This window comes from Chenopodium album, chromosome 15 (assembly GCF_948465745.1).
Source record: "Chenopodium album chromosome 15, dcCheAlbu1.1, whole genome shotgun sequence".
Classification (NCBI taxonomy): domain Eukaryota; kingdom Viridiplantae; phylum Streptophyta; class Magnoliopsida; order Caryophyllales; family Amaranthaceae; genus Chenopodium; species Chenopodium album.
Window position 1 is genome coordinate 48,699,764 of NC_137848.1, and position 13,561 is coordinate 48,713,324.

A 13,561-nucleotide genomic window follows, 5' to 3' on the forward strand; every position below is an offset into this window, starting at 1 on the left:
TGATAATTTTGTGATTTTAAAAGCGTATAAGTTAATCCAATGATGCATCTTACCATTATTAAGATATTTTATATGTTACAATAGTTGAAACTAATTTACTTTTTCCCTGCTTTTTGTTGAGGAAATTCCAGTTTATCTCTTTGTTTATCAAGTGACAAAATTGTAAATAAATTAACAATAATGTTCAATCAACATGACATGTTAAACTTACAAGTATATACCATTAGCATTTCTTAAAAAGTAAGCCTCTATTTCTCAATAGATGTATCATTTTGACTTTTATATTGTTCTCTCTTGGGAATCAGCCCAACCTATAGGCCCAACTCTATCGTTAGTTTCCCTTTCTTGATTCCTCACCTCGGCCCTTCGCTTGTTGTTATGAGGATTTGAAATTAGACGAAGGCCATGAAATTTGGGGTATATATTTTACCATCCTAGTTATCATCCCTGCAAATCATAAGTTGAATGTTTATTATGTATTGATCAACAATATCCTTACAAGGTGCTTTTGTGTCGTGTCAAGAAATAGTAATACGAAGTATAATCTAAGATCCAAATAGCATATGGATGAAGAGAAGAATGTTTTTCATAAAAGGAAAGTGGACTACTTTACTTGGAACATTAAAACAAGTGAATCAAAACAATGATTTTTTGATTTGTAGTAAATCTTGTTATTAAATAGACACATTCATCTAGTGGAATCTAAAGTATAATTATCCCTTCTCAATCATCTAATATACTTCTCCAAGGTCGTTTATCCTGTGTATTGTATTAAGGTAATACGACTTGTTTGATAGGTGATTATAAATTACGCGAATAATAATGAAGTTTAGTGTAAATTTACATGGATGATTATACCTTTATGATGTCTTATGTACAGAAAAAGCTGCCAATGCCTTATTCGAAGTACTTTGTAGTGTAAAGAAGCAGAGGAAGTAGATGACATCAAAACTTCAGCGAAACATGACTATGTACAGAACCGTCCTCCATTGTAATCCATGACTTGAGAGAGAATGGCTGCTCAGTGACCTCGAGTATTCTAGCTCCTTTAGCCCAATTTCCATAACCACCATAGCCAGTGTGGTGCGCAAAGCAAAGCCAGATTTTTTTGTAAGGACAGCACCAGTCTAGTCCATGATTGTGCCCCACAAACACAGCCTACCATAAACATGAAGCAGACTATGTAATTAGTGTAAAAATCCTAAAATGATCATGAAAGAACGTAAGATTTAAACATCGAACTTTTTTTATAATCAACTAGAATAATTGCACCAAGTTAAAGAACGCCTATAATTTGAATAACGTTGTAGTTGTGAATGTGCATACCTGAACTGAAGACCGAACTTCTAAGGCATTCATGATCCCGAATTCAGCTTCTTGAGGAGCAACAGTCTCTTTGTTTATCGATCCTACACAAGGTTTATCTATTTTACCAGAAGGTGCCACAGTTTTGTAAGCTCTACTAGGAATGTGCCAAAAGATTATCTCAGGCACCCTGAAAGTGTTAACATGTCATCTTAGTTACTGTCCGGGATAACTTGAAGAAACGAGTCAATATCATGCATAATTTTATGTACCTTGAGTCAGGGTTGATTTCCTGAGATGTGCTGTTAAACCATTTTGCTTGTGCAGATGATATGACTTCCGGATATGACCCCCCTCCAGAGTCTAGAAAGTACAGGTAGGCTACCGGTGATTCTGAATCATCTGACGATGAAATTCTGAGGACGTAGTTGGATACACTAGGCCATAGATTTTTGGGACCCTTTTGAGAGAACGATAGTGTCTTGCTTCCAATGTCATGATTTATCAATTGCAGACGAGTTGTGCCTATGAAGCCGCAATTATCCTCCCCTGCAGGATGAACTAACCATAATCAATGCTTCTTGCATAAGGCATACATACTTAAAAGGAAAAAAGATTGAAAGGCTGGATTAAGGCTTTGTGCTCTTAGCCTTACAAAAAATAAGTTTCTGAAAAAACATTCAGCTGATCAGGGCTAACCAAGTTCAAGTTCAATTTACAACTTAAACATATTAAGATAAGGTGTAACAAAAATAAGTAGGTAGGTTTCTTGTGTGAAAGAATGAAGCCATTTAATTAGAAATTCAAGAAGGTAATATTTTTTCTAGGAATTTCGGTCACCTGAAGATAATGAAGTATCTGATGAGCACTTCAGAGGGGGAATTCCGCTATCTGAAAACCATTCCGTTGGCCATGTAAATTGAGCATCATCATGGTTACCGAAGACAATAGCCCAAGGAATGCACCTATTTTTAGCTGGTGAGAGCGCTAAATCCCAATATAGACTTGCATTTGCTATTGGAATGTTATTAGCTGTTATAACATCTCCTAGATATATTACAAAGTCTGCACGCACAGTTGTAGATTATTAATGTAAGTCCATAAAAAGATTGCGACAAGTCCTGAAGTTCGAGTAACATATATATGCACTGGTTCATGATGAGTTCAGGATCTTGAATCATGCTTATACTAACACAGTTATATGGTATTGATTGAGAATAGCAGAAAGGACACAAGACACAAAAGGTGCTAGATTCCTGAGGCTAACTGATTGAAGAGCAAAATAGCATAACTTAGTCAATTTTTCAATTTTGAAATTGAATAAAGTTTTGCTTGTTTTTGGTGAAATAAAAAGGACCTAAAGAAAGTTTACTTTTACCCTGAATTCAACTGGATTGTCTCCAACTCATCCTTTGAAGGTGTGATCCACATCACTACAACTCGACTTGAACTGAAACCGAACTAAATGACTCACTAGTCTACTACCCCAGTAAAAAAAAACTCGACCAAAGTTGGGCCAAATGAACCATTTGCAGCAAATTCCTAGTGTAGCAAGTGTACCCGACCGCCCCATTTTTTTTTTTTTTTTATCAAACTATCGGGCCTTCACTAGGCGCCTATAGCAAGCCGTACAAGCCCGCCAACAAATTGTCCCCCTTTACTGCCTAGTGCCTATGAGTTCACGCGTACATGATAGTGTAATTTGAACTAATATTGTACTTCGTAATAATTTAATTTGGACATTAATACTCCATAGTACAAACTAGACTCTAAAGAGCTGTACGAAATCACCAACTCTATAGCCTCTATTGCTATACCAGGCCACATGAAAGGGCAACGAATCACTGATAGAGTAACAGAGAAAAGTATTGAACAATTGCCTTTGCTTGAAAATTACAATCACATAGATTTAGAAAAGGTCATCATTAATTTATGTTCTCCCTCCATCTCTAAATTACATTCCTACTTCTAACATTTATTCCTAAAATGAGTACAATTCTGTATCAAAGGTTCTTATTACAAGATCAAATCAAATTATATTTACGTTAATAAACACATATGGGTAATGCCAGTTATTCTCTAGACAAAGTGATCGGGTTACATGGGACAACATTGTATACGACTAGGGTGTCCATCTTAGTATTGTCATGTATGTGTAACATGTACACCACGGTTTAACAAGGAAGGAAAATGTGAGACGATGTAAAATTACACTAGAATATACGACGAAGATAGAAAGATTATTGAAGCTAAATATAACACAAAGTTTTAAGGATCATCAATTCATGAAACATCACCTGGTTTCTCTTGATCTAGGATAGAAGACATAACATTGGTAGAGTGAACATCTTGAAGAGGGCCCCACTTAGTCCACGCGTCTTCACCAAAATGCAAGTCAGCAAAGAGTGCAATCTTGAAGGGTAGGCCTTTCTGCACCTGAAGATTTTTAGCTGTCCTTGGCTTAGCCACTACCACTGAACCAAATCTAATTAATGGCAAAAGGAGGACGATTTTGAGGAGAGAGAATTTTTTTCATTGTTTCCCATTTTGCCCCTCCATTCTTAGGCCCTTGTGAAGTTATCTTATGTTTCCCATAACAACTCATGGTTGTTAACTTGTTATGTTATGACTTGTGAATGGGTAGCTTGGTTGTTGGTTAAGTTTGGAAGTTTGCTATTTTTGCTTCCAAGTGTTTATAAGACAAATGTATCTTACCCAATTTGTTGGGCCCGGGTCATCTACCACCTTGTCAAGCCACATGTACACTCCATTTCACAATAATATGATATTGTTTGCTTTAAACTTAATCTGCACGGATCTGTTTTTGGCACCTTTTTAAAAAGTCTTATACTACTTGGAGTGTCACTCACTTATAAGGAAGTCCTTTCTTCCTTCATTCTTCCATGTGGAACTTAGGATGAACCCAACACAATTGGCCATAACGCCCTTGCGAAAATTGTGGATTTGGCTCATGGTAGAAGATTTAGTCCAACACATTGCATGACCTTTGAAATCCAATTTTACTCTGTGGATTATTTTATCTTAAAAAAATCTCTAATTTGGTAGGAAAATAACTAAGTTTTCCATATCTATGCCAAAAGCCCAAAACCATAAACAATACCCGTGCACATGAGCTTGTATGCATGATCCATCATTTATGGAGAAAATCCAAGTTATCACCTTGATAAACTTGGAATTAAAATCAATTAACAATCTTGTAAATGGATGAACAAGTTTTAAAGTGTGGGACTCATATTTGTTGATTTTATTACAAAAATGTCATTCCGATTGGCATTTGCAATTTTTATTTATCAAGGTGATAAACTAGGACTTGCACTCATTCACTTATACATGTTCAAGAAGGGTAAATAAGTAAAAGCATTAGAGTATGGGAGGGGGGCATTTGGATATTCTTTAGCATATGTTTTGTGAAGTTTGATTGACAAAGAGAGCCTAACAAATAAAGCTGGTGCTTGGTTGCTTATAATACAACTATTTGATTTGCATTGATAAAAGGCAACATGAACCAACATAAAACTTGTGATTTTCAGAAGGTGAAATTTCAAGAACAAATGTTGATCTACATACCTTAAGCAAACGGTTCATTACAAAAAGAAAAACATAATCGCGATCAATCTTCGAGAACAAGAGATTATTATTAAGATCGAGAACGCTTAACACAACAAGCTCATTGACTCATTCAATAACTCTTCCATATATCCCCCATGTTATACACATAAACATGCCATCCAGCTACAAAATAACCTCCTACAGTACAAAATAGCACTAGTATATACTAATCTTAGTATTACCATATCAATCTACGGCATTACGAATTTATGATACTAGATTAACAAAAGAATTTTGATTATGTATCAACAAAATACCACTGCTAATATGCTTTAAACTCCTGCAAAATTTGCTCACAATCATACTATTAATCTACCATTGCCTTGAAACAGGTTTCCACTTTATCAGAGGGCGTTCAATATTAGAAAAATTGCCTCTTCTGTTGCTTCCGAAATCACCGAAGAATGACTGGTCATTACCATTATGTTGATACTGGGAGATGTTGAACCCATGCTGACCCCCATAATCTGACTTCTTGTAGCTACGATGATCCCACCATTTATTGGCTCCGTAGCCATCCCAATTATCGGTCCCGTAGCCATCCCAATTATCGGTCCCGTGGCCATCCCAATGATATTCTTTGTAGTGAACCATATCATTAGCGACGTAAACAAAACTATTATCCCAGCCATTATTCGAGCAACCTTTCTCTGCATTGTTCACATTGCTGTCACCCCAACGATCATAATCAGCCTCCCAACCATTATTCGAGCAACCTTTCTCTGCGTTATTCACAATCTTGTTACCCCAATGGTCATAGTAATTATCTTCCCAACCATTATTTGTGCAACCTTTCTCTGCATTAGTCATATTTCTGTCACCCCAATTATCAAAATCAGCCTCCCAGCCATTATTTGAGCAACCTTTCTCTGCGTTGTTCGCAATGTTGTCACCCCAATGGCCATAATTATCATCTTCCCAACCTTTATTTGAGCAACCTTTCTCTGCGTTATTCACACTGTCATGCTTTTCAGGATTATTTAATTGTGGATTCTCCTCTTCAGCATCTCCCCATCCCATGGGGCTTAAAACATATTGCTCCGGCACCACAGGAATCCCCACAACTACACCACTGTTCTTTTGATCTGCCTCACAAGAGATGACTGAATCTCTCTTCTCCAAGTCTATTAAGAGACTGGGATCGACATTGGAATCCCAGTCAATGTTGTCGATAAAGATGTCAGGATCAGGTAGTTCTATGTCACAAGGATGGCCATGTGCATCTGCCCAAAACCGCTTCTTAGCATTCCAAAAAGCCTCCTCTACAGCAGAATCCTTCCAATTTATTATCTTTTCATCTTGGAACATGTATTTTTGTGTATGCAATATCTTTTTCCATGATACTCTTCCTACCACTGCACAGAATTTCTTCTCCAGTGAAAGCGTAGACTGCTGCCGCCCACCTACAGAATAAAGTCGAGGTTGAGCACTATTCTATGGAGTAGATACGTAGTATATAGAAAAAAGAAACCATGGAGTAATCCAATACATTTTATCAACTAGTTCAAAATTTTCAACTAATGAAACATATAAATATTAATAGAAGCAGCTCAAGACGAGAAAGTCCTGCCCCATCACACATCTAAAATAGGACACCAATAATCTATAATGTGAATTCATTTGGACCATCTATAATGCACAGAACATGCTTTAACTACCCTCTTTGTTAGCATACTGCAATCTAATCTATATAACTTGCTTAACGTCAAAGACTTAAAATTTAGGACCTCATTGAGCAAGTTATGTAAAACACGGTCCATGATAATGATCATCACTCAAAGGGAATGGACCAGCGCGTTTCTATTGCTGGTTAAGGTCATCCTCCTAAAGCTACCTTAATGATAATAGTCGTAATCGCCCTACAATGTGCCGAATTTCATAGCATTCTCATGTAGCATTGCTCAACTAGGCTAGGGTTTCCAAAATGATGATATATGATTACAAAGCCATTTATTCCATATCATAAGTTGCTCTCTCCATCAAACACAAAAGTTTATTGGTTTCATAGGTATTTTTAGTCTTTCACCCCTTTATAGAACATACAAAGGTTGTGTGTAAGGAAATATACAACATATACACCAAAAATAGTGTACAAAAAGATTCCCAAGACTTTATTCCTTGCTTTTTCATATAAATAAATAAAAAACAAGTAGAACATAAATCAGGTAAAATCTTCCTTATATATCAATGTCAGACACTCAACACAACATTTCCTAATTTAACACAAAATATTAAGAAGATAGACAAAATTCAGATAAAAGTAAGTCAATTAATTTGATGTTAGTATGTTACTCTAATTATAAGGTTCCTAAATTCAGTAGATATTTATTTGAATTGATTGTTTTGGTCTATTAACTATATAGAGTCGCTAGGGCAATAATGTAGACAGGATTTGATCACGATAATTACGAAATGAGCTAAACCTTAATTGATAATCTCAATTTTAAAAAAAAATGGAAAATCAGGAAACCCACATTCAATTTAATTGAGCAAAGTTCAAAATCAAATAACAAACACCCAAATAATTGTAATTTAATTATAAGAAACTTCAAATTATCTGACAATAAAAACAGAAAATATCAAAAATAGAAAGTCTGACAAATTACCGTTGCCAGAAGAAGGCTTCCTGTTGTTGTTCTGTGATCTCGACCTTGAACCGCCATTGAAATTCTCTGCCTTTGGTTTCTTCTTCCAGTAAGTACGATTATTATTATAATTATAATTATTATTTTCCATCATCCCACCATAAACCAACCAAAATAATTCTTCTGAAAATCAAAAACCCAGAAAAATTATGCAGGAATCAGACCGACCCAGAAAAATTCAGCAAAAATTGCACCGACTTAATAGAATTATTGCAAGAAAAAAGGGTTTGAAGGCGAGACAGTGATCAGCCACAGTATTAGCCCAAGGGTTGATTTTATAATTTTTGGGAGGTGAGAGAAAATAAATTCAAGCCCAAAGGTTTCGGGGAATATAAGGTGAAAGATTATTTATGAAGAGGGAGAGGGTTATATATAGTGGGGTTAAGGAAAGGGTAATCTAAACTCGATCCGAATATCTGATTTGATAGCTCTATAAAATTATAATTTATTTGAATAGGACTAGGGATATATATATATATATATATATATATATATATATATATATATATATATATATATATATATATATATATATATATATATATATATATATATAGTGGAGTTAAGGAAAGAGTAATCCAAACTCGATCCAAACATCTAATTTGATAGCTCTATAAAATTATGATTTATTTGAATAGGACAAGGGAGGGTTATATTTAATTATTTATATATAGTGGGGTTAAGGAAAGAGTAATCCAAACTCAATCCGAACATCTGACTTGATAGCTCTATAAAATTATGATTTATTTGAATAGGACTAGGAATTGTAATTGTTACAATTTGAAGGTTCTTACATACACCAAACGGTTCCTCAAAAAAAAAAAAAAAAAAAAAAAAAAACACCAAATGGTAAGACATTGCCCATTAAGGTTTTTTTTTTTTTATTTAGTGATTAAATGAAGGAAAATTTGTAAATTATCACCTAAAAAACATACCTGTTTTGAAATTACCACCTGTTTAATATTTTTTTTATTTTTTTTATTTTACCACCCCTTAAATTAAAAACGCATTTATTTCCCACCTTTTTCAAAAATTCAGGGGCTTTTCCGTCATTGGGCCCCACCTAACGGCTATATTGAACCTTTTTTATTGTTTTTCCCCCCGATTTTTTTTTTTCTTTAAAACAGCTTCAAATTCAATTTGCCATTTAATTACCAACCACCAAATTCTCACAGATCGTGCTACTTAGTATTTGAAGACAAATCCCTAACAATCGAAGACGCTCAATTTGCAGTAAGGTATGATCCATTTGTTCTTAAATTAGGGTTCTTCGCCCACTATAATTGCGGTAAATTGCTGGATATGAAAATTAGGGTTCTTGGGACAAATAAATTGAGGGTTTTCCACAATTAGGGTTTCTATTGCTAATAAATTGGGCTTCCTATGAAATTTGAGTTCATTTGAGTTTTTGCTATGAAATTAGGGTTTTACTTTAATAATTTTAAGGGTGGTTGAACACTTAACAGTGAATTTATGAAGAAAGAGGGAGAAGATTGATGATTTTTCATAAATTTATTGAATAAATTGAATGAGGGAAGGGTTTAGTTGAGTGTAATAGAACAGTGAGAGGGTGAAATCGAGAGAAAAGAAGAAAAAAAAAGGATGGAAATAAGTTAGGTGGGCCCACTGACGGAAAAGCTACCGAATTTTTTTAAAGAGATGGAAAAATAAAGGAAATTTTAGATTTTAACACCTCATAAAAACCCGAAAATGGTTTTTAACACCCCCATAAAAAAAATTATTTTAACACCATACAAATTTCCAAAAAATGGGTATTACCACCACTTAACTGATTCCGTTTAGGAATCCGTTAAGTGGGCCCATAAAGCCAGGTGTCGCTTTATTATTGGCCAAAAACAGAAAAAAAAATAAAAAAAAAGAAAAATAAAAAATAAAAAACCTAAAACTACCCCAGCCACCCCAGCTCCACCACCGCCCCACCACCGCCCTCCGCCCAACCCACCACTGCCCTCCCCGAAGCCACCACCGGCGGCGCGTCTCCTCCCCCTCCCTCCCCCAACCCACTTGAACCCCCCTTCCCTTTCCCGCAACCGTAATCGGCCCCAAAAACAACCAAACCCACAACCCTCAACAGCCACGAATCCCTCAAAACAGCCATAATTCCGGCCACAAATGGCCGAAATCGTTCGATTAAGGCCACTCAGCCCCAAAATCGGCCGATTTGGGCCATTTGTGGCAGGATTCGTGGTCGTTTTGGGGAAGGAGGGTTTTGAGTTTAGTGGTTTTTGGGGGCGACACGGTTGCGGGAAAGGGAGGGGGAGGGTTCAGGTGTGTTGGGAGTGCTGGTGCGCTGCCGGTGGTGGGTTCGGGGAGGGCAGTGGTGGGTTGGGGGGAGGGCGGTGGTGGAGCGATGGTGGCGCTGTGGTGGTGGCTGGGATGGTTCGTTTTAGGTTTTCTATTTTTTTTAATTTTTTTTTAACAAATAAAATGGTGACACATGTCACCGTGGACCACACTTAACAGAATTCCTAAACGGAATCCGTTAAGTGGTGGTAATACCAATTTTTTCTAAGTTTGTCTGGTGTTAAAATAAATTTTTTTTATGGGGGTGTTAAAAACCATTTTCGGGTTTTTGTGAGGTGTTAAAATCTAAAATTTCCAAAAATAAATGCGTTTTTAATTTAAGGGGTGGTAATTTACAAAACGGGTGGTAATTTCAAAACAGGTATGCCTTTTGGGGGGTAAATTACAAAATTTCCTTAAATGAATAATAAATCATCAAAAAATTAAATTAATATTTCTAATTCAAATCCAAAGTATGGTGTAATAATTATATACTATTTATTGGTCCGGACGATGCACCGTCTCATCATAAATTTATAAATTTGAGCAAAATTGATTAAGAAGGGTTAATATTGACCAATATTATTAAGTAAATGAATTAAATAAAAGATACTCCCTCGTCCCCCATCCCCTTGTTGTTCTTCCCATTTTGTAATTTTGACATTATTCGTAAGGTGAGATAATCTTTTAAATCAATACTATTATTTTAAAACAGGAAGTTGGAAGGATACTTGTCCTCTTCCTGTTTTTTCTGTTTTAAAATAATTTTTTCTTTAATTACAAAAAAAAAATGATACATCTTTTCAATCCAAATCACCTGACCTAATCATGCCTATTCATCAAAATAATTTTTTCATCAAAAAAAATTACAATAGAAATTCAATCAATCAAACATCTCTTGTACCCTAATCCCCTAATCATGCCTATTCAAGAAAATAATTTTTTTCATAAAATAAATAAATAAAATTATTAAAACAGAAATTCAACAAAAACATCTCTTACATCCGAATTTTCAAATTGATTAATCATGTCTTTTCGAAATACATGTATAGGATTATTATTAGATTTTAATCAATATCAATATCAATACTTCAATACTTTCAATTTAATAACATGAACTTTTGCAAACAAATTAGAGTGCCATGTGGGTACATTTACATTCCTTTTAATTCATTTTTTACTTTTTTTTTCCTTTAAACATTATAGTTCTCTCTATCATAGTATCATGTTGTTGCATGAGGGCAATTTCCCCTATCTTCTTTTAGTCTTCTTCCTCAAATCCCCTTCTTTACAATCAGTGATTTTTTTTCCCCAATTTAAATTTAAATTATATTTTTTACTAATGAAAATTAAAGTTGAAATTTAGTCAAATTTGTCTTCAATTAAGTTTCTTCCTATCAGTTTTAAGTAAGTTCATTATGTTTCTCTTTCAGTGTTGTATTCAAATCCTAATGGTTAGTTCATTTGATTCTAGGGAATTTCAATAGTTGCAAGTTGGTTGTGATGGACTTACGACCGCTTTTTTTTTTTTTGAAACAGACTTACGACCGCTTAGTATTTGCCATTCGAACTACTTTTCAAGTTTCCTTCTTTTCAAATTTCTTCTTAAAGGTTGTATATGCTTAAAGTTTGTTGACAATGTTTTAGTTTTGGATCTGAATGATTATTGATCGTTTATTCCTCTACTCCTAAAAATTGATGAGATATTCGGTGTTAATTTTCATTAAGATTTGTTGTATTTTTTTTATATAACTCTTTTTAGCCGAAAATTAAGCTGTGAGAGATTAATGGAAGACAATATCAAGAGTACTATTCTCGGTTATGAAAAAATATCTGATCCATAATGTTGAAATAATATCTCGGTTAACAATATCAGACAATATACATACATATATATATATATATATATATATATATATATATATATATATATATATATATATATACATACATATATATATATATATATATATATATATATATACATACATATATATATATATATATATATATATACATACATATATATATATATATATATATATATACATACATATATATATATATATATATATATATATATATATATATATATATATATATATATATATATATATATATATGTATATATATATATATATATATATACATATATATGTATATACATATATATGTATATATATATATATGTATATACATACATATATATATATATATATATATATATATATATATATATACATATATATATATATATATATATATATATGTATATATATATATATATATACACATATATATATACCTATTATGTATAATGTTCGTACATTGAAATCCCATTTTATTTTGTTAATGTTTATTGTTTTTTAAAAAAAATTATAATACAATAAACAGCCGTGCATCGCATGAGTTTAAGACTAGTTACTCTTAATATATTAGGCATGCATAACATAGTCATATTAGGTCATCTAGCTTATTTAATTCGCCTCCATGAATAGATTATTAAATTGGCAAACGTGCATAGTCCAAATGGGAAGAACATTTGGAGACGAAGGGAGAATCATCTTTCATTAATGTATAGGAAAATTTGTCACAAAAAACTTTTAAGTTCATCATTTTGCGAAAAAAAAAAACACTTTAAAAGCTTCATTGTAAAAGAAAACTCAAAGTTAAATTTTTGTTTAATACAACCTAGTGCCTCTAATTCAATCGATTAAGCTCTAATTTCTTCTAGTTACCCTCTCACTCTCCCTTAGCCATTTAATAATTAAATTAATTTATAAACAAAATAGAAACAAAGACCACCACCCCCATCACCAACCAACCATCCTCTCCCTTTCCCTCTCCCTTAGCAGTAGCCCCTCTCCCCCTAACCGAGTCGCCGCTTTGAACCCTCCATCATCGGCGATCCACCTCTACCTCTGGCCAACCTCCCTCCTTTCCCCCCGACCATTCACCTAACACCGACGATTTCTTCTTCAGTTAGAGAATCAGCCGAAAACTTAACTAAGACAACGAAGAGAGCATCAACATCGAGTGGCAGATGATCCTTAGAGTGGTCGGCGATGGGCGATGACGGTGAGAAAGAAAGAGGGAGAGAAAGTGAGTCAAGGAGAGATAAAGAAGAGCGAGAAGAAAAGTGAGGCACCTGACCGAAAAGACCTATTAGATGCTCAGTGTTAAGGTTTAGGGAGGGGGGTAGGTTACAGTAGGGGTAAGGGGGAAAGGGAGGAGGGTTGGCTGGCGATGGAGGCGGGTCGTCAGGGGTGGGGGGTTCAAGGCGGCAGCTCGGTTGGGGATGGGGGCTGCTTCCATGAGAGGGGGAAAAGGGAGGGACTGGCTGGCTGGTAGGGGGGATGGTGGTATTTGTTTTTCTATATATAAATTAAGTTAATATTAAATGGTTAAGTGAGAATTAGAGGATAACTAGAAGAAATTTGAACTTAATTAAGTGGATTAGAGGCAATAGGTTGTCTTTAACAAATTTTTTTTTACAATTGGATCTTTTTTTGCCAGAATGTGAAAAATCGGGTTTTCTTTTACCAAAAAGATTTTAACGTTTTTTTATTCGCAAAATGGAGCATTTAAAAGGTTTATTAAAACTTTTTCCATATATATATATATATATATATATATAAGATATTATCAAATTTAAGTAGGGAGATTATACATTTGAA

At 34.1% G+C, this 13,561-nt stretch overlaps 2 protein-coding genes across 2 annotated transcripts; both read right to left on the bottom strand.

Annotated features, from left to right (window-relative positions):
• Positions 1-292: 292 nt before the first annotated feature.
• LOC145582421 (putative inactive purple acid phosphatase 16) lies at positions 293-3,881 on the bottom strand. The gene is made up of 6 exons (XM_081639416.1): positions 3,603-3,881; positions 2,146-2,370; positions 1,578-1,854; positions 1,327-1,495; positions 859-1,158; positions 293-447 (listed from the first exon to the last, which is right to left on the bottom strand). Exons 1-5 carry the CDS (start codon positions 3,631-3,633, stop codon positions 946-948), a joined length of 915 nt encoding a protein of 304 aa, XP_081495542.1. The 5' UTR covers positions 3,634-3,881; the 3' UTR covers positions 293-447; positions 859-945.
• Positions 3,882-5,009: 1,128 nt separating this feature from the next.
• Positions 5,010-7,917, bottom strand: LOC145582422 (uncharacterized). Its single transcript, XM_081639418.1, has 2 exons — positions 7,542-7,917; positions 5,010-6,338 (listed from the first exon to the last, which is right to left on the bottom strand). The coding sequence occupies exons 1-2, from the start codon at positions 7,672-7,674 to the stop codon at positions 5,248-5,250; spliced, it is 1,224 nt and encodes a 407-aa protein (XP_081495544.1). The 5' UTR covers positions 7,675-7,917; the 3' UTR covers positions 5,010-5,247.
• Positions 7,918-13,561: the final 5,644 nt, after the last annotated feature.

Bases quoted from the DNA above. Each gene is read 5' to 3' on its own strand.
- LOC145582421 (XM_081639416.1), bottom strand. From the start codon at position 3,633: ATGTCTTCTATCCTAGATCAAGAGAAACCAG. The intron at 2,371-3,602 runs GTGATGTTTCAT...CTGTGCGTGCAG, and splicing joins CCTAGATCAAGAGAAACCAG to ACTTTGTAATATATCTAGGA. The intron at 1,496-1,577 runs GTACATAAAATT...TAACACTTTCAG, and splicing joins GAAATCAACCCTGACTCAAG to GGTGCCTGAGATAATCTTTT.
- LOC145582422 (XM_081639418.1), bottom strand. From the start codon at position 7,674: ATGATGGAAAATAATAATTATAATTATAATAATAATCGTACTTACTGG. The intron at 6,339-7,541 runs GTAATTTGTCAG...TTTATTCTGTAG, and splicing joins GAAGCCTTCTTCTGGCAACG to GTGGGCGGCAGCAGTCTACG.